A 26,453-nucleotide genomic window follows, 5' to 3' on the forward strand; every position below is an offset into this window, starting at 1 on the left:
GTGTGTTTGTGGTTAGGTTGTGGAAGTGCATCGTATCAAAAGTTCATTACAATTTCAGATACAGAATTTTTTAACATTAGATTCATAACAATCGTAATAATAATATTAAACTTATAGTTATTATTTACTTGGCAATTGTTCGTATTGCATACACGTCAATGATATTGTAAAATGCATAATGAATTAGCTTTTCAATCTTATATAATCATATATAGAGTATATTTTAATAAAGACTATATTAGATATATTAAAATGTTTTACATAAATAATAAAAGTACGCAATGGGCACTAGCTTTGTCAATCCACTGCAAAAACTGGTACGTACACAATTAGAGTATGAATGAGGTTGTGTCCGGGTGTCGGAGGAACCCCGGGGAATCCTCTCTAGTTTAGGTCGCGCCCGGACATTCAGAATGAGAACCGTGGAGTGTTTGTTTGAGAGACTGAGTTTTGCATTTTTTTAAATATAGGGTTAGGTAGGTAGGTAACTTATTCTCTGGTGTGTGTGTTTAAACCTAAGTAGGTAGGGTCAGAACAGGACTGTCCACATTAGTAATTCGGGTAGGCGCGTTTTCGCGTGGCAGTTCTGTTTCTGTAGTTACGATTTCGAGAGTAGAAATCTTGCTGACTCAAACGGTGTATGCTGTTTGTTTCAGCTTTATTTTCGACTCCTCGAATCGCGCGACTCTTAAAGTCGCTCTCTCGCGCTCGCGGTCGTGATTAGGTCCCTTTCGAAACGCTCGCCCCCCTCGAGATTCACCACGTATGCTCTTCCAACAATTCGTATATTGTTGGAAGACTACGTATTGCACAAAATCTCGAGCCCGGTCTTAAGTAAGTTTCAGGCTTCGGCAGGACCGCCGAAGAAAGAAGAGGCTCTCAATGAGCTGAAGAGGCCCTGACAAACTGTTTCAAGAGTGGGCTACAACAAATGGCTTTTCATCTTCATCCTCGGATGAAAATGGAAAGTCATTCCTGTTACTACTTTGTCACTTGACTCGTCTGTAGTTGTAGTTAGTTTGTTTTTTTTGGCTGGCTCACGTATGCATGTACCTGATGGTACATGATTGCACCATACATGCCAGCCATCCCTCCCCATAACTCGCGGTTATGATATACATAGAGTTGCGAATATCCAATAATCGCGTTTGCTTTTAGAGTTGCGAATTGTTATTTTTCGCGTTTCCTTTTCAGGGTAGTGTTGCGAATAATTACCATTCGCGATTGTTTTCATGCAAACTTAGGCACCGGGAGTTTGCTTTAAAAGTAGCGTTGCAAATTATTGATAAACGCGATTGCTCGTAGAGTTGCGAATTACCATTTTTCGCGTTTCCTTTTCAGAGTAGTGTTGCGAATAATCACGATTCGCGTTGCTTTTTTACTCTTTTATACATATAATGGACATCAACCGCGTTTGCAATTTTCATACTATAAATTAGCGTTGCGATCTTGATCAATCGTGCGATTTTTTCTTTAGGGTTGCGATATTTTCAGTGCCAAAATTCTACCCTAACTGTAGTAATAGAAGTAGTTAGTTTATTTAGTGGCCAGTACATGTCTATATACATGTACCAATAGCCCCTGATTAAAGTTAGAGTTGCGAATAATATACAATGTTCGCGTTTGCTCGTAGAGTTGCGAACAAATATTTATCGCGTTGATATATCAGTGTTGCGAATAAATACGATTCGCGATTGTCTTTATGCAAACCTAGGAATCGGGCGTTTGCTTTAAAAATAGCGTTTCGAATTATTAGTAGACGCGATTGCTGTTAGAGTAGCGAATTACTATTTTTCGCGTTTGCTTTTCAGGGTAATATTGCGAATAATTACCATTCGCGGTTGCTTTTATTCTTACAAGTCGCGTTTGGTATTTTTTCTATTATAAATTACCGCTGCGATTGTTGATTTATCGCGTTGTTGCCCCGTAGTGTTGCGATATTTAAAACGTCTAAATTCATCCCCACATGAGCCACTCTACAGTAGTTAATAGTAATTAGAAGTAGTTAGCTTATTTTCTGCATGTATGTTTGCATCAAGGATGGACGTCGCCAGCACCAAGATCCAGCATTTTTGGGCAAAACGCGATTTGCATTAGCGTTGCGAAACAAAAATATATTTCCATTAAAGATAGAGTTGCGAATATACAATAATCGCGTTTGCTCGTAGAGTTGCGAATTCCTATTTTTCGCGTTTCCTTTTCAGGGTAGCGTTGCGAATTCCACACGCGATTGCTTTTATTGTTATTTAAGAATAATGTTGCGAATGATCGGTTTGCTCTTAGCGTTGCGAATTATCATTTTTCGCGTTTGTTTTTCAGGGCAGTGTTGCGAAAAACACCATTCGCGGTTGCTTTTGTTATTACAAATCGCGTTTGGAATTTTTCTATTATAAATCAGTGTTGCGGTCTTGATTTATCGCGGTTTTTATTAAGCAGTGTTGCGATCTAATGTCCAAAATCTGATGCTGGCCACTGCTTCAAGATCATCACGACGCAGTTGTGTTACAACGCCTCGAAGAGCTCAACGTCTTTATTAAAATTAGTGTTGCGTATTATTCAATATGGGTGCACGCGATTTAATTAATAAAGCAGCTCTATGTGGTTCATTTTACGATTAATAAGCACCCCTCGCGATTTTTGTATTTTATAAACTAGCGTTGCGAGGGAAACAATGGTCCAATCACGGGTTTTTGTTTGAATTTATGACGAGTGGACATTTATTCTAATCATGTGAAATATGTCTTTCTTTTATATGTTTATCATTGGAAATACTGCTGGAAAGTACTGTTGTATATGTATAGACTATTTCATTCTTCGTAACGTGTAAAAATCTGTAATTTTTATGTATTTTTATCACAGATTTGTGATATATTTTAAAATGTTATATTATGATTAAATTATATATATATCAGTAATTATTCATTATTAGAGTTGTTAATTTTTACGAGATATAATGACCTTTTCAACCGCAATATTTATTTATAAATAGTGGACTTTTTTTTATAAATATTTGAAATTATTTGCATAGATTAAAGTTTGTCCGTGATTATTGTCTCAATCCATGGATAATGAAATGCTTGCATCAAAATGATACGCAAATTACAATTCAATACATTTCATATTGAGAGTTAATTTCCGCATAAAATCGACATCTATTATGTTCGTTATACAATAAAATATGATTATTACAATATATGTATATATTTTGAAAAATTTGTTCAAGTATCTGCAACGTTGTTTTCTTATTTAAAGTATGTATATAAAGTATATTCTTATAAATATCTATCACTGTATATCACGAATGAAATTTAATTCGCGTATTTAATAAAAAGAGAATTCTTTAATCGTTCAATTTTGCAATCATAAATTCTATTTGAAAAACGTAACGAGAAATAATATTCGGTATTTATCTCAACACTAAACGAATTTAAATTTTTGCTTGTGGAGGGTTTAATTCAAGTATTAATTTTAACATGGATCTATCTTAACAGTACATAATTCTGTGTCCATTAATACATTTTCATTTCAGCTACTAATCCTTTGAACAAGTTCTTTTTACAGAGTATACTACAAGTATAGAAGAATGGAATTGGAAATTATTGAAGATTCTAACTTGATCGTTCTTGGGAAAGTATCTATCTCATACAATTATTTATTATCTGAGTTTATGTTTCAGGAAAACATCGTGGGATTAACAAGAGCATCAAGAAGAAAATATTTTGTTATATTTCGTTGTTTTAAATGAGTTATATTTATCATATATGAGTGTATGTTTCAGGAAAATATCGTACGATTAACAAAGACATCAAAAAGAAAATATTTTATAATATTTCGTTGTTTTATATGAGTTATATTTTAGGAAACACATCGTGGGATTAACAAAAACACCAAGAAGAAAATATTTTATCATATTTCTCCATGTTTCTACAGATTGCGCTAGAATATAAGTATAAGTGTATATCGATTGTAAGATAATTAAGCAAATATGTGGCGTCGTATTCGGTCCTACCGAATTTAAGCGTAGATTTAAGTGGAAATGATTAGTATTAAGGTAGATATTGGTATATTACTAAGCTGGGTTCATAAGTGCAGTTGCACATTTCGTTCTTCAGTGTCTTATTAGGCACTATCCAAATATAATCGTCCATTTAAGTAGGATCAATCAATATCAGAGTACATATTGGTATTCTAATAGTCAGGGTTCGTTCGTGCAGTTGATCTCTATCAAGTTTTTCTTCTAAATACTCTCTCCTTGTTGTTAAAATAGCCAATAGATGTTAGGATTTCTCGCCAAAGGAGGGTGGTTGGGGCGAGGCTAGGGTGGGTCTCTATTCGCAGCAACCTCCACGCGGTGAGACCTGGGTCATTATTATTTAGTATGTAATTAATTGTATCACTCATAGCTGTATATTATAATTATTTAATAATTAATTACATAGCAAATAATATGAGCTAATGGCTGCGATTTTCCTCGTATAGTTCGGTATAAATATAGCTTCTTCATCAGATTCAAAACGATCAATTCTTCGATCGTTTATCAAATCGTAACTCTCGCCACATTTAGTTTTAATTCTTATAGTTGAAAGGGTTACAGTTTTATTTCATTCGGAATCAATAATTGGATTTGGCACTGAAATAGTAATGAACGATCAGTTCCATTAATCGACTAATATTAATCGTGATTTTCTTCTGACGATTAAATTTTCAATCGCATCCGTCCAATGATTTTAATTGATTGACTTCCATTTTGTTAAAAAATAAAATAATTCCTGTAATTTCATTTCCTACCATTATAAGCGCTATGATCGCTTTCTATAGTTTGTTGGTAACGTTGCGAGTGGCACGGAAATGGTAATGGAATTCTATGGTTTTGTTATGGTTTTACTCTATGGCCGATCTGCATGCTTTTGAAATAGCTATGTTACTTATGGTTATACCACAGACGAGGTATACGAGTAGACCTTACACCTAATGCATTTTTTCGGCCCGTTTCTCTGGGGTCCTGGGACCCATTACCATTTTCGTGTCATTCGCAACGTTACCGACAGATTCAGAAATGAATTTTAATCTCTTCCATAGTCAACTCACATGTATTTACGCAACACTACACTGTTTGCCTATCAATACCAATTCAGTGAATAGTTTCTCAACTGACCGCCATCCATGTGAATTTTCAGGTCGGTATGGCAGTCAGATTGGGTCACGAAAGTCCATAAGGTGAAAGGTCTACTCGTATACCTCGTTTGTGGTTATATTTTAAACAATTTTTACTTTTGTACTAAAACTAGATTTATTTTAATTTCCTAAATATTAAGGAAAATATACTTCGGTAAGCAAAATAAATTGTTGGTCTTGAAACTTTTTTTTGAACACTCAGTCTATTATATTCTTGTTCTACGATTCAAGAATTGATCTTTTTCTGATACAAGTTTAACGAAATGTAGTGCAGGGCGCGCCACATGCTGCACGTGTTTTGTGTTTTACTGCGTGTGTTATTTTTAATGTGATTAAAAATCGTGTGTAAATAAAGAAAAATGATTGGACAAACCTTACGATTAGTAACATGTTCTCCCACAAAAGTTCGTTTCATGGAACACTTCTTAAGATTGTCGTGTCCGAATTCGAAGAATGTTAGAAGTATCCACATAACCTCACCTATTTTGAGAGAATTTCGATCGGAGAATAAGAAAGTAAGAGCCAGCAACGAGAAAAGCCGAAACCTATCCGTAGAAGGAGAAGATACGATTGAAATTAATTATGCATCTAGTCCGTAAGCAATTAATTGGTGTATTATATAAATGGTGTATAATTTATAAATATATTAATATTTTTCTACGAATGTAAGTGCTCTTAAATTAATGACTGTAATTGTCATGTGTCAACATGTGTCAATTTTAGACAAAAATTATATCCTGATGCTTTAACGCCGTTTATGATTTTTGATGGTGTACCATATAAAGACTTACATATTCTAAATATAAAGGCAACACGAAATAATACCATAATGTCTGTTACTGATTCTAAGGGTAAGTGTTGATATGTTAATATTATGTTATAAATATTGCTTTTATAATTATGCTAAAAATGTAACAAGAACGTTATAGGACTTGGAATGTTTTTACATACATGTGGTATGGAAGGCTTCAAAAATGCCAAAAAAGGTACTAACATTGCTGCGCAACAGGCTGCCATTACACTTGGGACAGTGAGAAACTTCTTGATGTTATGTTAATTTAGTATTGTTGTAGTTTCCTTGTGTATTTATAATGTCTTTGTTTTTTTTAAGCGTATTCTTGACAAAGGTATAAAAACAATTAGGGTAAGGGTACAAGGTATCGGACCTGGTAGATTGGTAAATATCGAAGAGTTGTGATTTAATTATTTTGTATATAACATTTTTATAATAAATATTTATCTGTATTCAGGCTGCCATAAAAGGATTACATCTTACAGGATTAAGTATTGTTTCTATCACAGATGACACTAGAGTATCATGGAATCCTTTAAGAGCTAGGAAACCAAGAAGAATATAATATGTAGAATGTATTATAAAAAACACAATAAATTAATTCATACTGAAATATATTTTGCACGTTATTAGATTCATAATTTACAATCTATTTTCAAAGGACTTATAAACATATAATACTTTTTACGGTAATCGTTTTTCAATGTGTTGTATTTCATACTTCCGGCAATTTCGAATATTTTTGGAATACCGTACACCCTTAACATACAAAATACTTAATCATAAATAAATATGACTAGATAAGGAAACTAATTTTATAAACTATTTGAACATATTAACGATGACTTTTTTAAACTTCTTAACGCTAGTCTTTTATCACATTTTACCACGTATAATACGTTATCGTATTATAAATGGTCTTTTATAAGTTTGCATTATTTCTTAAATATATTAGTTGTGTCTATACTAATAACATTTGTACAATCGCGCAAAATTAGTTCTTAATCCCTGAAAATTTTACGAATGGATGTTATTTCAAATACTCTCAAGTTCCTATTTCGTTCTCTAAATGCAATTAAAATTTTTTCTTCCAAGTCATAGTAAGTCAACGATATATCTATTTTTAAATTCTTAACGACTATGTACCGTGATGGATGAAACCATTGAAACGATAAATTAAATTTAACAAAATTTGAATTTTCGCTTCATCGTATTGGAAGCGCATTTTGCGCGATCCAAGGTGTATATTCCGACACTCGAGTATATACACCAGGAAGTCGGGGTCGGGCACATCCTACCCCTGACGAGACTATCCCCACAACCATCATGTTACTGCCAGTATGACTTCCGATCATCAAAGGTCCGCCACTGTCAGACTGAAACAAATTATCAATCGTATATCTAGTTGTATATGGTGTTCGGCCAACCCTGGAAAAAATTTTAATGAGAGATTCTAGAGCCCAAAATAAGACGAAAATCAAGAATACTAATTTGTTGATTGAACCTTCGTTAAGAAATTATTAACAAAATTATTAATAAAATTTGTCCACCTACACGAATTTTTTTCTCGAAAGTGAATAGGATTTCGGGGGTATGTCTATTGACCAAAAATGATTATAATTAACCCCCGCAATCGAAAATAATTTTTTCAGAATGATTTGAAATTTTTTTTTTCACCGAAAAATTTCTGCACCCCTGTCGATTTTTCTTAAAAATTCATTTTTCATTTGTAATAAATTTGTTTGACACGTTACGGAAAAGTTGTTTAGTACTTTTTTGTAGGTACCCATAAGCTCTACTTTCTTCCAAAATTTCATTGAAATATATTCACTATTGTAGGAGTTATGGTCCTTTGAAAATTGGACCACTTTTATGGGGTTTTTCTCAGTTTACGGGGTTAAGGAACAACTTTTTGAATAGTCTTGGAATTTCTACATATTCTTCACCTAAATACGCGTTGTTTGCCTTTCGAAACATTAAAATCCTTCAATCCGTTCGGAAGTTATGATGTTTTAAACATACGCAAGAGGGAAACATATCAATGGTATGGTCAGACATATTTTCGGTAATGAATTTTTTTCTCGAAGCTGCGTAGGATTTTGGGGATATGTCTATTCACAAAAAATGATTATAATTGACCCCCGCAGTTAAAAATATTTTTTCCAGAGCGATTTGAAATTTTTTTTTTCGCCGAAAAATTGTCCAGTCAGTATAGAACTATAAACGTTAATAACTTGATTTTATTCTTATTTTAGCCCCTAGAATCTCCCATTAAAATTTTTCCCAGGGGTGGCCGAACACCCTGTACAATGCCTCTCATAAGTATTAGAACACTTCGTGAATAGAAGTCGTATAATAATTTTCCTGGGATTATTTTAATGCCTGAATCCTCTACTTTTACATCTCCAAGTTGAATCTCCTTAAAGATCCATTTACATTTACATTTACACTTTAAAATATGTTTCGAATTATAATGGGTCCGAAAAGTTTAAAAAATTTTATATGCAACTAAATGTACCATTTATTTAAAGATTTATATCTACAGTTAACAACGACTACTATAAAAGTCAATATAAGATTGTTTCCATTTTATTTCGTCATGAACGAGGATTAAATCCTTCCTTCCCTTCCTTTGATTTTTCATTAAAACGGTGTTCAACACTGCTCTTTAGTACATTGATATTTTCAAATTGTTTATCCATTAAAAAGTGTTGTTATATAATTGAGTCGACAAAATAAGCGATAATCTAACGAGGCAATGTATGGGGAATAAAATAGGCGATATAACAGATTTTACATTCAATTTGGTAGTTTTCTCAATTGTGTATTTTATTTTCCAAATGGAAAGATACGTTTCAGAAGAATTTTTAAAATAATACTTATACTATTCTTGCACGAAAAAAAGCATTGCATCGAGCTTTGCTTGTTATTATTTTTCTCCCATATATTGGGTGCGTTTAAACGAATTTCGGTCAATCTACTTACAACCATAACGTTAAATGATTCTCAACCACCGCCGCGGAAGCAATTATATTATCTATTCGACAGTCATGGCCGACTAAGCGCGGGACGTATAGATCGGGCGAAATTGTTCAACGAAGTAGAAGATATCCCTCAAATGGACCGCGAACGGAATCGCAAATACGCAATAAAACGTATCGAGTTGGAAACACGTACATATTCACGAACCCCCTTTTTTTTATTCTCGCGGCCAGTTGTTTCGATAATTACGTTGCCCCGTACCGCAATATTTTGTCAACATATTTCTCGGGCGGCTTTTCAGGCAGGGGTATTGCTTTTTTTTCTCCCCCCTCCCCCTCTCTTTTCCCTCCCCCCCCCCTACTTTTTCATTTTGTTTCGCGGTCGAACAATTTGGTCCGCGACCGACCGTCTATCCCCGCCCGCCTGTTAATTCAACGTACGCGTCCGCTGCACGACCACGGATATTTATTGAAATTCATGTCGCGGTCGTTCGACGGGGCGTGAATTTCGCGTATGAACGATTGACACGCAACGCGGTTTAACTAACGACACGGGAATGGAGGAGGCGGATCGATATCGGGGAACGGAACAACTACCGGGTAGATAAATGATACGCGTTGGTGGTTTTCACTTACCCAGCAAGAGTCGCGGCCGCCTTCTTCGTGGCCGGCGCACATTTGCTTCGCCTCCACCCGCGTCGACTTGCCCTCGCTGGCGTACCATTCGCGACAAACCTTGTTCTCGATCACGCGAACGTCCACTTTCTGCAAGACGTCCGCTCGTTTGTCTGGAAGATAGCGAACGGATGCGTTATTTGATACGTCACGGTGCTCCGGCTATCGCGAATCAACCATTCGAAGGGATATCCCTGTCCAGGCTGACATTTTTTCGGTATTTTTTTTAATGGTAGGCTGTTTTGTACACTGAGATTTTGCAGATACATTTATTCATCTTATAAATATGTACAGTATTCTTCTCATCCAAAAATATTACAAATTGTGGAAGTTATAACTTATTGTTTAAAAAAAAACGCATTTAAAATGGCTTTTATGGTATTTCAAGATCTAGTATACTGATTGACTTCAAATTTTCAGAGAATATTCAGCAGAATTATTGAGGAACTTATAACTTCTTTTTAAAAAAAAACGCATTTAAAATGGCTTTTATGGTATTTCAAGATCTAGTAGACTGATTGACTTCAAAATTTCAGAGAATATTCAGCAGAATTATTGAGGAACTTATAACTTCTTTTTTAAAAAAAACGCATTTAAAATGGCTTTTATGGTATTTCAAGATGTAGTAGACCGATTGACTTCAAATTTTGAGAGAATATTCAGCAGACATGCCTTTATCGTTGGAACTAGAGATTTTTAAAATATCGAGTTTTACTATTTTTTTAAATATGCTAAAGACAAAGGTTAAAAAATAGAAATTCGAAACTTGAAGTGCCGTCATTCCATTATTTATCGAGATTTTGGCTTCTCCCTAGTTCCTGCTATAACTACACCCTTCCTTATGAAGATACTTTAGCCCCCTCTGTTTCAGATTATCGGCTGGATTCGTGGAAGCCAGTGAAGCCATTAAACAAGAAATTATAACTCCCACAATTTTTAATATTTTTTCATGAAAAAATTACTATACATACTTATAAGATGAATAAATATATCTGCAAAATCTCAGTACGAAACAGTCTGTCTACCATTAAAAAAAAATTACAAAGAAGGCTGAAAAAATGACAGTCTAGACAGCAATATTCACTTAAAGCCCGAAACATCATTCACGTTTCGTTCCAACAGATCCATGGATTTAGCTATTTCTATAGGGCTTCCCAATAACGAAACATTGATATAAAATTAGAACTACGAAAGATAATCTGGTGAACTACAGTGTCGTGTGAATTAGACAAATAGTGTTTGCTTTTAGATCGTCGAGAGTTTGTGGTTTGTTGGAATAAATAGTAGACTTAACGTGATTTCGCGAGAAAAAGTGTAATGGCGCCGAGTCTGCAAGGTCTTGGTGACCAGATAATTTCCCGAAGTAATCTTACAATTAGTATCGAACTTCGATCTCAACAAAGCGATGGTTTTGACAGAAGCGTGAGACGTGGCTCCATCGTGTTGAATTTCACGAATTAAATTATCAAACGGTAACATTTCATTTTGAAAAAAATAAGGAATGGCTCCCGCCAGCCAAGAAACCACGTGTTTGTCTCTTTCTTTGCATTATTCTATCTATTCCTCTGTTCTAACAACAATTTCGTTGTATTTAGTTTATTTAGTTTCTAGTTCAATTAGCGTTTGTAATATCGATCCATGAATCACCGGGGGATATGTTTGAACATATCGGAATTAACATTTGCATATCTCTAGTTAGTCATGGCTAGTTGTGTCAAGCAAAATACACTATTAATTCGAGGATTGAATTATTATTTCATAATGTAAACTGAATTAATTTCGACACATGTCACAGTAGTGGGCCACACTCAGGCAACAATTGTAATTATTTCATTTTTTATGAAAGATAATGCAAAACGGAAAGCTACTACTGTAGCCACTCGAGTAACAGTAATTTTTGTTGAAACAGTAGCTTTAGTATTTTTTGTTATTTCCTATATTCATTCAAACTATACGATTCCATACAAGATATATTTCTTTTTAAATACTATAATTACAATTATAAGTTTGTGTCAACTATTTCTTTCAAGGAACACGTAATGATTCTAGTAAATCGTGTCCTAAATCTAATAACGCGTTTTCCAATCTTCTTTTATTATATTTGTTTGCACTCATTTAACGAATTCTTTCATAAAACATAGCTTTTCATTATTAAAGAGATCGAAAAAATAGTTAACAGCTACAATGAAAGAATTATATTCAATTGTCTCATTATATAATCGGAGAAGTATCGTTTTCAATATAGAAAATATTCCAAAGTACACATATTAAAGGCAGACTCAATAAATTCTCATTATTTTTCAAATCGCTCGAAATAGTATAAATCGTCTTAAAATTATGATCGAGCAATTTTGTACTCAGATCTTTTCGTTAATTTTTATGATTTCTAATAGCTTGAACTATCAGTCAATACAAACAATTCCATTTGGCTAGATTTTGTCCGCGTTTTGAGCGTCACCGAACAGTATAGCGTCAATACGATTAAAAGATCAATCGATTCGATAATATATATATATACACGGGAAACCATTAGCAATTTTTTGTTCGCCACTAATTTGGTAAGTTTGCCAAGATTCCGGCGTTTAAATAATCGTAAAAGTTTAAGCGCGTTCGAGTCGCATCGTTGAAATTTGATTTCGCCGAATGCGTCGTTTGGCCAAAGCTGAATTCGAACGCCCGGGCCCCAGTTCCAGTCGAGTCCGGCAAGCAAGCAAGGAACTTTTGTAGAATGCAATTCCAAGGGAGAAATTCGGTTAGATACTTCGGGAACCATTGCAGCGGAAACTTTCCAGTACATGTTGATAACTCCGGCGTGTCTTTACTTATTCACTTCAACGGCAACGATCGCGTCGTTAATAAAGCAAACTGTACCGAACTCGTTGAAACTTCCCCTTTATCTTTCTTAATCCAACTTAGTTTCGCCGGTGAGAGCCTTTCGCTTGTTCGTTCTTGAAATTCGCGTTAAAACGTTTTGTATAGAGGCACCGGGCGAGAAAATCGACCGACGTTCGATTTGATATCGTACCGATTAATTCCGGGAGAAACTGGCATATAATCAACGTTAACGACCCCTTATTTCCGAGGGAATTAGTCGGGAACACGGGGGATGAGACATTATTTACTTACATTTGGTCCTGTTTTCGCCGAGCCAGCCCCAACCGGCCGCTTTGGCAAGTTCCCCGCCGAAGGCGCTGTACCCTGGTTTCCCTGTGGCCACAGGTAAACAGGCGGGTTTCACGCTTTCCGACCAAGCGATTGGCCTCGCAAGTTCCAAGAGGGCAATATCGTCTAGGTATTTTCCGCATTTGTGGTCCGGGTGCAAAATAGCATTCGTCACCCTCTCTTCCTTCGACGGTGGCACTTCCGGTCCCCTTAGATTGTACTCCCCCAGGCTGACCCGCAGCTGACCAACCGGGATCACGGACGTTGCCCTGTCGATACGTACATTTTTCATTCGTACAGTTTCGTGTCTGCCATTCTATCGATCTTTGCCTCAAATGCATCATCGGTAGCTCTAAGATTCCGATCCTCTTAGAAGAATGTCATAGAACGCTTTATGGCCGATTTGAGGAGTTAAATCGCATCTTCAGCAACGTTATTTTTAAGATTTATTTGATTTTTCATTAAGATTTTATTTGTTCCAAGGGCTCACATCCGTTAATTAATAAAGAACTTTTAATTTAGAGACTATAGCAAGAGGGAAGTTCCAAGATTGTGTTAGTAAAATTGGAAAATGATCTAATCACGTACGTCTAGAGGCCAAAATAAGATGAAAATCAAGTTATTAACGTTTATAGTTCCATACCGACTGGACAATTTTTCGGCGAAAAAAAAAATTTCAAATCGTTCTGAAAAAAATATTTTTGGCTGCAGGGGTCAGTTACAATCATTTTTGGTGAATAGACATATCCCCGAAATCCTACGCAGTTTCGAGAAAAAAATTCATTACCGAAAATATAATGTCTGACCATACCATTGATATGTTTCCCTGAAATTTCTTGCGTATGTTTAAAACATCATAACATCCGAACGGATTGAAGGATTTTAATGTTTCGAAAGGCAAACAACGCGTATTTAGGTGAAGAATATGTAGAAATTCCAAGACTATTCAAAAAGTTGTTCCTTAACGCCGTAAACTGAGAAAACTCCCATAAAAGTGGTCCAATTTTCAATGGACCATAACTCCTACAATAGTGAATATATTTCAATGAAATTTTGGAAGAAAGTAGAGCTCATGGGTACCTACAAAAAAGTATTAAACAACTTTTCCGTAGCGCGTCAAACAAATTTATTACAAATGAAAAATGAATTTTTAAGAAAAATCGACAGGGGTGCAGAAATTTTTTGTGAAAAAAAAATTTCAAATCATTCTGAAAAAATTATTTTCGATTGCGGGGGTTAATTACAATCATTTTTGGCCAATAGACATACCCCCGAAATCCTATTCACTTTCGAGAAAAAAATTCGTGTAGGTGGACAAATTGTATTAATAATTTTGTTAATAATTTCTTAACGAAGGTTCAATCAACAAATTAGTATTCTTGATTTTCGTCTTATTTTGGGCTCTAGAATCTCTCATTAAAATTTTTTCCAAAAGTGGCCGAACACCCTGTACAGTATTAGCAACATATTTGTTTGAAGTACGAAACAGAAATGGGTAACAAAAGTATGTTAAAACAAGTGTATGTATGGCAAAACATGCGAACGCGAGCAAACACGAGCGAACACGAGCGAACTCGAGCGAACACGAGCGAACTCGAGAAGACGCGCTTTTTTCAATCTCTGAGCTACCGTGTTTACGGTTTACATGTATCAGTTCAAATATTGTCCTCGTACCAATCAGTCGCGGCATACCGAATACAATACGTTTCATAAAGCCGTTACAAATAGTACAGTGTGGTTTCATTCTTTGATATCCACCTATCCACTGCATATAAGCCTCAACAAAGTATTTAGAACATTTAGTTGATCGTAAGACATCGTTTAAGTGTATAATTGTACATATTTTTCATCGAAAATACTGACTACTAGAGTGTCGCATTTCACGAAGCTTCTTACGTCGAAGAAGCCACATTTAGGCCTCTCTCATGTGACTCTCTGGAGGAAACTCGTGCCCTACATTTTAAGCCCAATTTCACCCAAAAAGCGCTCGTCCCTTTCGCGTCCTTCACTTGTTAGCATATACGAAATTTTCGAACGAAATGCGAAAGCGAACCGACGATTTTGTAACTTGAAAGCAGAAATCACCGTACCGTGCTATCTAAAAGGAATCCCTTGGAACGAACCTGAACCCACCGATAGATCTAATATCCATCTCCTAAAAAAAACCAAGGTCTAACACGAAACGAGTTAATCAACGGAAACAACGTTCCCCTGCGGTGTAACTTTTTAAGTCCTCGTTTCGCGTAGCTCCGCGTCGACGTTACGTTGAAAAATGGCCAGGTATATCATCCCACTTTATACACATTACGGATACATGTAGGCCAAGTAGGACAAATAGCCTCCTTCCTTTTCCCCTGGTTCTTTCATCCCGCAAGGAGTCAAAGTCCAGCAACGATCCCGCGTGTCGCTTGCAAGTAATCATCGTGAAAGTTAAGTGCACCGAGAACGAACTGTATATATATATACGTGGGTGCAGGGTGGGGGAGGGATAAAGAACCATCCCCTTACCCGATCTTGCTCTTCCAACAGGACTCCTTTCATTTCCTCCGTCTCCGGCAGCCTTTCCCCTGCCAAAGTGGGGAAAAGCCAGCTCTTTCGCGAGCAGTGTCTTTCCCTGGACGTCGGCAATTATTTAACCGGGATTTTTGTTCCTCCCGCGGTTAGAGGCGCGTGTACCTTCGCCGTGCCAGTGGCTGTTTGAATGGTCTCGAGTACAGTGGCTTCGGTTAATTAATCGGTTCGCCACGCCGTCTCCGAATAACTAACAAAATTATGGCAGCCACCAGGGTGTTTCCCCTCGTTTCTCTCGCATTACGCGTCCGTGAATTGTTTCGTTCCAGTTTCTTCGTTGCCTCGTTTCTTCGACGGTGGGTGTGCGCGATCGTGCTCCTCGACTCGTTTCCCCAACTTTCGAGGCCCTGTTTCTCGCCTCCCTTCTCGCGTAGCCCCCTCTATTTAATGGACCCTTCCCGCCGTCATCGAGAGACCCTTTCATTGTTCCTTCGCGGCCGTGGATTAGACGACTTAATCTGGATGCATCATCGCCACTCCTTCCCTTATCGTCGCACCCTTCCAATTAAAATGCACTGCTGGCTAAATGCTGGATCGTGTCGCAGGAGTGGCCTTTTTACGGGACCTCTGCCATTAATTGCACGTTAATCTGGTTGTAAACTCCGCCGCGCGGCGCACCAAGCCTTCGTCGAACTATTTTCCGGGCTAACTTGCCTTCGATCGTTCGCCTCTTGAAGGCTGTGTACCGATTTTGCTACCAATCGTCGGGTTCTCGAACGCCTCTAATGACGATCGAGTCGGCAACGTGAAATATGCAATCGGTTATTACTATTTCATTTCTTCTGTATACAGTTACTCCCACTAGTATTCGTATATTATAAAAAGCTTGTGTATAAGTCCATTTTTTCATACGTTGAGATATTTGAGTGTTTATGTTTGAATAAATTAAAAAAAAAAACTTGTCAACGTTCATGGCACGTTAAAAACACCGGTTCTTCGTTCTTTACTATATATTTTTGATTCAGATAATTTCACCAGAAAAACGTATTAGTACCGTATATTGCAAGCACTCTATTGTGATGTTAATTATTATATGAATAGTATATTATAGCATTATTAGGAGTAAAGAAGGCAAAGTAGGTTAAGCTTTATGTAGGTAGGAACTATTAAAGACTGCACCCGAGAATTTATTACAAACTTGTTATCTAGTTTAGTAATATTACCTATTTATGTTTGATTATTGCAAAGGTTTAGTAAAGTATTTTGTTCGTTTCATTTGGGAAGTAGAAATTTCTTTTGTAATTGCTTTTCAACATTCGTACTTGGTTTCTGGTGGTGTTTCGTGACATAATTTTTTCAATAGGGTTAGAAAGGTTCAAAACGAAGCAAGTTTAGCGATTTTACATTCACGAATTACAGTAATTGCAATTTATTTTATTCTTAACCGAGGCCGGTTTCACTCTTGCTCGTATTTTTAATTCACGGCGTTTGTAGGACACATTTTAAAGGATCCTTTGAGCGATTTCTCGTTCATTTTTTATTTTTTTTTTTTCACACGGGCGCGACGATAGGTCTACAAATAATTCTCTTTCGCGCGTAGAGCTGTATTAACGAAATTTATTTCGCCCGTTTCCGTGAACGATAAAGAAATCGCGAACAATGGCCGGCGTCGGATATATTTTCACGATCTCGCGCCTGGTGGCAACGTTTTGTCATGCGTTTTGCATGGTCGCTAGCAATTACCGAGTGGTCTGTAATCTACACGCAATCATGGTTTACAACGCCGAAGCTCCGTTGGATTCTCTCTCTGGCTACCCTCTGTCCACTTTCAACCCCTCTATCTCCCTGCCCCTCTCATTCTCTCTCTCTCTCTCTCTCTCTCTCCCTCGCTCTCTACCCCTTTGTACTCGCTGACCGAGAGAGATACGCGATGCCTACACGTTTCATCGCACAGCGTTACTGTCTCGACGTTTAATTACACCTGCATGGGCACCAGTACACGGGAATCGTCCAACATCCACGAGAAAAGAAACTACAAATATTTTTTAAATCCCCTGTCGGCTTTGTCGAATGTTTGCAAACGTCTTGATACGTTTTAAATAGAATAGCGTTTCCTTTCACGTACACGGGAGTCTTTGAACGCTCACGTTTGCAACCTTTAACGAACGAAATCTGCTCGTTAAACCGAAACAATACAATGTAGCGTACACGGGCAGCTCGTTTGAAAATTTTATGTCGAAATATTTTGAAAACAATGCATTCTCGAGAGAAGCGTTCCATGCAAAAGTTTCTCGGTTACAACTATATCTTTTTCGTTTGCTGAATGTTCTCAAAGCTATTCGGAATTCAGGTTTGCTTTTTAAAATGGTAAAAAATGGAGAAGCTTTTTTTATAGGAGATGTAAATAGGATAGTTGTATTTTTCTTTTAAAACCGAGAAACTTTTGTAACGTAACTTGTCGAATGAATACCCTCCATGGAATATAACTTTTTTTATTAGCAGATATTTAGACCCTTTGGTTGTTATTTATACGAAAGCAAAGGCAGCTGTCGTTTCGCAAAAATGATCGTCGAACAGTGCTTATGTTATCGTGGTATGCGTGTTTCGAAAGAGTTCGAATATTTCGACCGGTATAAATAGCATTCTCGGCGTGTACAGTGCATCTCATAACTATACGGGCAACTCTGATTTTGCGTGTACCGGACTTCCTGTTAATTAATTGAAATTCTGATCATTTTCTCTCAAATTATTTGGTGATTGAATTAAATCTTCCTTGTGAAATATGCACGGAAATAATTTCGTTATGTACCAAATCGCGCCAGCATCCACCTTTCATGCAAGTATCGCGTACAATCCATAGTCCAAGGGTTAATCCCTGCCAGAGATAGGCAAAATTTTTCATCCAGATAAAAGTTTCGTATAAAAAACCAACGATAAAGAATTTTTTTTTATGTTGAACTATTGAAAAGGATTGAATAGAGTAAGTTTGATTGTTTTCAGTATCTTTTATTCGAATAAAGTGATTTTCGAAGGCCCTTTCGATAGCTTCTTTAAAAACCATACTTTTTGGCATCTTTTTCTGAATTTAAAAATCTCTTTCACTGTTATTCTTTACACGAATTTTGATAAATTCAGTTGTCAGGCAATTAATGAAAAGACTTCTTCGTTTTGAAAAATTTATTATATCGTTAATAAGAAGAAAGTTGCTATGTTTGTTTAGACATCGATGCAAAAACAAAATTGATAAAAAAACGTTATTTGAAAAGTGACTTTATCGATTGCTGATTATTTTTGTTTATAATATCTTTCGTCAAATTCTCTGGACTGTCGAAAACAATAGTTGCGAATGGTGAAGTATACTGCATGGAAAATGAATTGGGGGTTTCAGTTTCCATTATTTTATTCGATGCAAGTCCGATTTTTAGTTTCGTTTGTCGTGGGTGTTTACTCGCGCAAATAACAACCACTGAGTTTTTAACTTGGCGCAATGTTCCGTCACTCGTTCGGGTAAAATAACGCTCTAGGTTTCATTTAAAATGTAATTGTTGTTCCAATTAACATCCATATCGTTCTGTACGATCGTTCGACCACGCAGAACGAGAACGCATCGTTTTATATAATTTTCACGAAGCGATTAGTCGTTCATCCGCTTACTCGATAATCACAAAGCGGGCACAAAGTCAGAGGACCACGTTTGTTGCTAACAAGACTCGATTCGCGAGGCTATATTCGCGCTTATAAATTCGTTAAAACGCGGAAATGATTTTATTGCGTGTTTTCGATCAACGAAAAGAATTCCGTATCGAGCAGGTTTTAAATAAAAATGTTCACGCGAACAATTATTTCCGCGCGACCCCGTGAAAGACGCGTCTCGCGACGTCGTTTTTACGCCTTTCGTAATTTCGTTTGGCCACCGGCGTTAAATTTTCCGCCTTTTCGTCGAGCGTATATGATTTTTGCAAAACGTTCCGACCCGACCGGCGGCTCCGTGTAAACGCGACACGCGGACTTCCAGTTCTTAAACCGACACAGATTCGCGTAAATGGATTAAGTGGATTACGACGCAGTCACTTTGCGAAGCCTTTTGAGGCAGCGTAGATCTTAAAAAATTAAACCATCCCGTCTGTAGTTTAAATCCAGTTCCCTCGCGTTTCTGCGCGCTTCTGTTTTCGTTTTACCGTTTAACGTCCGAAGGATGGAAATATTTGTCTCCAGTTCAAACGTAATCCCTTTATCGTACACTACATGCGCGTGAAACTCGTTTCAAACTTTGGGCCTATTTGTACTTCACGTAGCGACTTTAAAAGTTCCGTCGCGTAATTAAGAGATCAAAAAGCCAGAGGAAACGAAGAAAAGCTGACGAGTCTCTGCTTCGAAACTTGTTGGAATGATTGCTAATACTTTTGGAAAGGATATAAAGCATAAATTGAAATCACAAAGATAAAAATACTTCTGATTGTAAAACATGGAGGTGGATGGTTTATGGTATGGGGATTTTAATATTAACAATTAACATTTTGATATAAAATTAAAAATCTATGAATTCGCGACTTCGTTTTAATCCCTGTTGTTTTTGTACAACACAGATGAAATTTTGTTTAGTTGCTCTAAATGTATAAGTACAGAATGTGTAATTAATTTGCAGAAATGATAGTCTCAAAGCAGGCTATGAGGCTATAAACATTATGTTATTATTTTACATTATGTTTCATATGTCAATAGGCTATAATATAATGAGAAAAAATATTTTAACATGAAATAGATATTTCCTGCATATTTAAAAAATAATATTTGTTACTTAATACAAAATAAACATTGTATGTATATTTGAATATTAAAAAAAGATTGAGTCTCTTTTTAATATCATATGAATGTGTATACAATATTTTGTGCTACTAGGGAAATTTCTCTCTGTACTTTCTCTAATCAAGTTGATGAACACCCGTTGTTAAATTTAAGGGTTGTATAGTGGATGGTATTGATTCGGTATGGGTTTCATCACTCGCTGGTGCGTCTCTGAATGTTTTGATCTCATTACGCTCAGATGATGTTCGATTTTCGTTCATCGCGAGATAACCGGGCGTCGGCGTCGAGTGCCATTTTTCAATCTTCGCGATCGTATCGGCGTAATTGCAGCACGGTTTGTTGGACAACGCGGCGTAACGTTGACATTTTACGCGGCGATACCGAAAACGGCAGAAAATTTTGGCACACGGGACGCCGTGAATATCGTCCCGATAAGATCTCTATGCGCGCGGTTGTAGATTCGATTATGGGGAACAATGGGCAGCTTTCCACGAAGAAACAGTCGGTTTTCTGCCATGAATATTTTCGAAGGCAGCCTGCATATTGATTGCACGAACACGCGTACAGCACCGTTATTTGTAAAGAATGGCGATATAAATTATCTCGCGGTCGATATTAACGTTACGCGGCGGTAATGCTTTGAAATTTAGATGCCCGTTTTCCGATATTTTTGTCGCTGGGAACCGAGCGAACTATTGAATTTAACGGCCGGGATCGTTATTCCGAATTTATAAATTGTTTGATACAATACTGCGGAATTATCGAAACAGTATACGACGTCTGGTTATTGTTTAACGTCGCTTTCGAGGTTCATATGAATGTATGTCGACGTCTAACGATATCTTCATACGTTTGATGCAGAAAGAAACTGTAGAATTAAATTGTTTTATCTTTGGCTTAACGAATGAAAATTGTATAATGTAGAATTATTATAAATACATTGAAAACTAAATTAACTCTAAGAGTATAGTTCACAACAAGAAAAGAATAAAAAGTGGTTGACTCAGAATGAAAAACATTAAAAAATTTGTTCCTTTTTATGTTCCTATTAAAGTTGGTCAACTAAGTGATTTTTAAAAAATATAATTATCGTGGTAAATATTGAGACGTTGAATAAAAATCTCCATTCATATTATAACGAATAAAAATAGTTAACATTGTCAAACGAATGAACATTGACGACTTTGATTTCCCTATATCTCTAAAGTTAATTCTCGGAGGAACTTGAACATTTTTTAACAACTATGATTTGTCACCTTTGATACGATGCATTATTAATCTTGTAACCACGGGCAATATTTATGCTTTCACTTGGTATTTCATTCACGATTTAAGGAAAATGTCTGCGGCCAAGACGAGTGCTAGGTTTAAAATTGTAAAAAAGAATATAACCCAAGTATACTTTGATGATCACAATGCATTAATGCTAGATTTACGGACATTTGTACATATTTTTATTCAAATCTGTCTTGTCGACATTTATATTAAAATACAATTTTTCTTCCAATTAGAATATATCGTTCCATTAATCAAATTCAACGTCCACTGTTAACAAATAATATTCGCCAGTCTTGTAACTTTAAGTATGAGAAGTTGACGAGCAAATCTAATACTAATATATAGAAATATCGAAGCGATCGATATTCTTCTACGTTCAAAATTTTTGTTTGATTTTTCTTTGATCGAGAGTCACTTCCCCCACTTTGGAAACTACTGATGCATAATATGGTACGTTCTTGGCTTGTCGAAAGCATGTTTCTCGAATTGTGTCGAACAAGTATATAGTATTGCGTGTTCGATCGATCTGTAAGGCACGAAAATCGGAATAATGGAACGATATGGTTGCAAATGTAACAGCGCCGTATACACAGCGGCCATGCAGTTGTACTTACGAACACAAGCAGTGCGCTGCAGTCAGAACGAATCTTGCATTAAGAATGGTACCGCCGCAGAAGTGTCCTCCTTTTCTGCTTATGCTCACCATCCATGGGAATTCGTGCGGTATAGCGTTTTGTCCTCCGACGAGTCTCGCCGCGCGTGTCCCGATCGCTCCTAGGCCACATTGGACGTCCGCGACTGCCATCAAAACGAGTCATTTCTCATTAACGTTTGACGAAATCACCCAAGTTAAATCAAATCGATTAAATCAATGTTTACCCCAGTGGTTCTTATATTTTTATGCTCATTTTTCAAGCTATCACCCCATTTTTCTGTTGTGGCGATTGTCTATGTTGTCTCTGTATACACAAATGAACTATGAACTGTGGCGCTGCTTCGCTGCGGTTAGGATCTTGTGAGAATCGTAGGAGGCGTGAAAAGGAAAGGAGGGGTCGGTCGAGCGCTTGTGAGAGCGCGACCCCTCTGGTGGCGAGCTTGGGAGGCGACGCCACAGAACCATCAACTATCCTTCATGTGTATTATGTAGAACACTGCATATCACATATTTAATCGAAGACAAGAGGGGTGCAACTCTATGTCTGACCATTTTTTAATTATAATATACTTGAGGAAAGTCTGCATCTTTTGGTGCAACTTTTATGCAAATCTAATAATAAATGGACGAGTTATGAATTTAACGATTTTCGTCCATATATTTAGCAGATTATATGGAACAGAAAAAGTCTCATGAAATATAAATCTATTTTGCACCAAATGAAGATTTAATCGTGGAGCATATTGCACAAGCTATGCTTTTATCAGTGGGTATTGATTATTCCTCTTTTGGAAATTACTTGAAATCAATATTTTGGTTTAGTACGCACCGTGTTAAATTTATATTTTAGTTTCGAAGTCACACTATTCAATAGAATAGTATCAGGAAAACGTGACAAAATAATTGAGTCGAAGTAGTACTACATAAATTATTTAGTGAATAATTGAAAAATAAAAAGAAATATATAGCGTTTCGTAAACAACATTTTCTCAAAAAATTGATAGATCGTTCACCACGTGACAGATCCAGTTTAAAAAGAACTTTTGTCCGATAAAATTTTTTCTACATTGTGCAGCTTGGGAATTATGACAGAAAAATCAACTATAATCAAATATTTGGGGGTTCATTTCCATCTGTACACATGCTCTATACATCTCCAAAGTTTCAGAATTTTTTGAATATCCAATGAGGAATATTTTGAATATTAAAGATCGTTTTTTGTTAGTTCCGGGAAATTTTTTTGGTACCACGGCAAATAAGCAGACATTCAGCCGATTCTTCCATTTATCCGAGACGCTCGGTGTACGTTTCCGCGCGCATAACAAATGCGTATAATAATACTAAAGAAAATTAGGCAGAGAAACTAGATTCTGAAAGTTGCTACCGCCCAGGGATCTCGTCCTCGTTTCGCTCTTTTTTCATTAAACGAGCCCCGCGCACGGAGTGCTGGCGGTCTTGCACTCGTGCCAGGAAAGTTCGTTTTACCTTTTATCGGAAATAATCACTTAGCAAACAGCGTGTTCATTAACGCCGAACGAAACTCCATTCCGTCCGTTCCCTTTTCGCGAACGTTACTGCTTTTCCGCTGCAGGGATTCCGAATCCTAAAGCTACGCTGGAAACGCGTGTAACGTGTCGCGAGACGACAGGAACTTGTTACAGTAATGCTTCGTAAAATGAACGTCGGTCCGGAGGTTGGAGTGTCCATTTCTGGTACAGTGGAAGCGAAATTCGACACCAGCAGATGTTTATACACAGCGATATCATCGAGCCTTTACTTTAAATAGCATTTTAAGAATATCTTTCTAAAGTTAATAACAAGTTATGGCCTTTAACCCCTTGCCGCATAATGGCGAGTCTGACTTGTCATAAGTTCTTGATGTCTAGTTTCACAATCATGAGGCTACTCGTCAACAAGTCTTAAAACATTTTTATATTTACGAGGTATTCATAAAATAAATCTTTTTCGTGGCCATTCCTTGTACCAACAAATTTAAATAAAATTAAACAGTATACGGTCAAAAAATTATTTAGAATTAAATCGTACGTCAAGGGGTTAAATGCCAGTTGACGAGATCTGACGAAGAAGCCTTTTCACAAACCATTTTCACGCCTCACTGGGTTTCAAGAGGGATCCCCCAAGTTGGGAGGGATAGAAACGTTCAATTTACGAATCACGTCTAGGGCTCATTCTAACAATCATCACTGTACACCGTGTACGTTTTTTCGGGTCGTCTTTCACGCTTCGTTGGCTCTAAAGGGGATTCCCCAAGTGTGGAGGGATAGAAACGTTCAATTTACGAATCGTATTTAGGGTTCAGTTTAAGAATCCATTACTCGTAAAGTCTCCTTGGTGGGGCGCGGTGTCCTTTCGAGTCGTCGAGTTCTCGAAACTTTTTCAGGTTCGGCGGTTCGCGTCGGGTGTCCGGCAGCCGCGGCGCGACCCGTTTAATTGAAACCCGTGGCAGCGCGTTCAGCGGAATGTTAACCGATTCAAGAGGATCCGACGGTACCGGTACTGGCATCGCGCGAATTTAATGCCCCGAGCAGATAGGGATAGATACGGCGGATCTGTCACCGCAATCCCTGCGACAACCCCTGGTCACCCTTTGGCCCTCCGCCGAATCCCCTCTCGTTTCACGCCCCGGCTGATTAATTGGACCTCTGCGTCTGCACCACCGCCGTACCCTCCCACGCTCCGCGGGGCACACGCCCCTGCCAGAGTTTCCCTTTCTCGACTTCCGCCCTCTGGTTTCTCTTCTCTTCGACCCCCGTCGAAGGGACTGAGGGTGGAAAGGAGAGCGAGAGAGAAATCGAGGGGTGGTGGGAGGCGGAACAGACATAGAATTCGAAGTCGCCTCTATTCGGAAACGCGTAATAGATATGTCAAAAGCAGGCCGAACATGGTCATGATAATATGCTGATGCCTTCGGTGCGGCGTATCGTTGGATTTCTCCCTCTTTTGCTCGTTTGCCCTCCCATCCCGATCTCGCTCGAGCTTTCGTCGGGCCAAGCTTGACTTTTTTTTTTAATTCTTTTTTTCTGATTTTTTTTAATTTTTTTTTTGGGGAGGGGGGCGGGGGTAGACAGACTGGAGATTCTTTTTCGAGTCTTTTGTAGGGATTTCGTCTGCCGGTGGCAGCGGACGGAGTTATTTTAACGATTGGTCGAGCACGGAGGGTCGAGACATTCGCGCGAAGAAAAGGGTCCACGGAACTCTTTCGGCTTCGTTCTTCTTATTCCCTTCGGTGGATTAACCCTTCGTGGCTGTATGCATTTAGCGACCGACCTTGGACAGGCATTTTGTCCCCAGACTTGGAAGGGTTAATGTATTGTGTAATTCGAAATGGGCGCTGAAACGGAAATGCAGTGATTTTACGTGCGAAGATAAATAAACAATGGAAACTTGATATTTCTGTCACTGAAGAAGACCGTCGAATATCGAAAATTCTCGTTTGTTTATCGTCGAATAATACAGGACAGCTTGTTGAGACCACTCAAAATATTTTGTAAATTCTTGAGTTTTTGGGTTTTTAGAAGAAATACAGCATGTTTGGAATACCAGTCTCTTTGAGATACATGGAAACAAACGAAACTTATATCTTTCAAACTGTCAGTAATGATGAAAATAAAAAACTATCTGTAAAATGATATAAACGATTTTGTTAGGGCTCAGGTAATTTAGAATAGCGATATTATATTATTTATATTTTCAATTTAACCAGACCTGAACATCACAAGATAGGAAGTACCATCTTAAGCAAATAACAATTCTGTCTTAATTTTTATTCTGCTTCATTGCCGAGAATTCGAAACGTAAAAGTTTGTTATACCTCAAACAAACTGGTATTCCATAAAAAGCAGGTGTTATCGCGTAAAAGTTGGGGGAGAAATCTCAATTTGGACTTTGCGAGGGAACCAGCCGCAAACTGCACTTTGTAACTGCATGGATGCACACAAATACGCAGAGGCAACACGGTATTGGCTAGCGACGAAAATCATCCAATCGTTCGGTGCGTTCTATTTTCCTGAAACACCCAGTACGCCGCAGTACATTAAGTATTTTATTTCTATCTCGTTTATTTCGTAAAAATAGCGAAACGTTCGCGTCGCGAGCGTTTATGACGGAAAAGGCGATGAATTTTATACGAGCGCGTACACGGAGCCGCCTCGAAAAATTACCCGGTTGAAAAATCGATTAAAATTCGTCACACGAAAACCGCCGTTTAATCGTGTAGAATATTTTTACCAGATGTACGTACGAAATATTCCATGGAATTCTGAATCGCGTGTACGGTCGAGCGTAAAATTCAGTAGTACAAAACACCGATGTCGCGGCGTGTGAGATATGGGACTGTAAAGGATTAATCGAGGCTGTCTAGATCGATGGCAATATATCTTGATAATTAATTTATCTT

At 37.3% G+C, this 26,453-nt stretch overlaps 2 protein-coding genes across 2 annotated transcripts; one reads left to right on the forward strand and one right to left on the reverse strand.

Annotated features, from left to right (window-relative positions):
* The first annotated feature begins 5,454 nt into the window (after positions 1 to 5,454).
* On the forward strand, positions 5,455 to 6,557 carry LOC122400358 (28S ribosomal protein S11, mitochondrial). Its single transcript, XM_043401778.1, has 5 exons — positions 5,455 to 5,770; positions 5,899 to 6,026; positions 6,105 to 6,205; positions 6,287 to 6,352; positions 6,426 to 6,557. The coding sequence occupies exons 1-5, from the start codon at positions 5,535 to 5,537 to the stop codon at positions 6,531 to 6,533; spliced, it is 639 nt and encodes a 212-aa protein (XP_043257713.1). The 5' UTR covers positions 5,455 to 5,534; the 3' UTR covers positions 6,534 to 6,557.
* A 616-nt stretch (positions 6,558 to 7,173) lies between these two features.
* Positions 7,174 to 22,186, reverse strand: LOC122400319 (transmembrane protease serine 9-like). Its single transcript, XM_043401713.1, has 4 exons — positions 22,002 to 22,186; positions 12,751 to 13,055; positions 9,586 to 9,737; positions 7,174 to 7,344 (listed from the first exon to the last, which is right to left on the reverse strand). Exons 1-4 carry the CDS (start codon positions 22,184 to 22,186, stop codon positions 7,174 to 7,176), a joined length of 813 nt encoding a protein of 270 aa, XP_043257648.1.
* Between the last annotated feature and the right edge of the window lie 4,267 nt (positions 22,187 to 26,453).

This window comes from Colletes gigas, unplaced genomic scaffold, assembly GCF_013123115.1.
Source record: "Colletes gigas isolate AHSC1104 unplaced genomic scaffold, ASM1312311v1 Colletes_gigas_Sc00017, whole genome shotgun sequence".
Lineage (NCBI taxonomy): Eukaryota > Metazoa > Arthropoda > Insecta > Hymenoptera > Colletidae > Colletes > Colletes gigas.

Excerpts from the sequence above, each read along its gene's own strand:
- LOC122400319 (XM_043401713.1), bottom strand. The coding sequence starts at position 22,186 with ATGGCAGTCGCGGACGTCCAATGTGGCCTAGGAGCGATCGGGACACGC. Across the intron at positions 13,056-22,001 it reads CTGACTGCAGCGCACTGCTT|GGCAACGTCCGTGATCCCGG; the intron begins GTGTTCGTAAGT and ends ACGTATCGACAG. Across the intron at positions 7,345-9,585 it reads GCGGCCGCGACTCTTGCTGG|TCTGACAGTGGCGGACCTTT; the intron begins GTAAGTGAAAAC and ends AATTTGTTTCAG.
- LOC122400358 (XM_043401778.1), top strand. The coding sequence starts at position 5,535 with ATGATTGGACAAACCTTACGATTAGTAACATGTTCTCCCACAAAAGTT. Across the intron at positions 5,771-5,898 it reads ATTAATTATGCATCTAGTCC|ACAAAAATTATATCCTGATG; the intron begins GTAAGCAATTAA and ends TGTCAATTTTAG. Across the intron at positions 6,206-6,286 it reads CTGCCATTACACTTGGGACA|CGTATTCTTGACAAAGGTAT; the intron begins GTGAGAAACTTC and ends GTTTTTTTTAAG.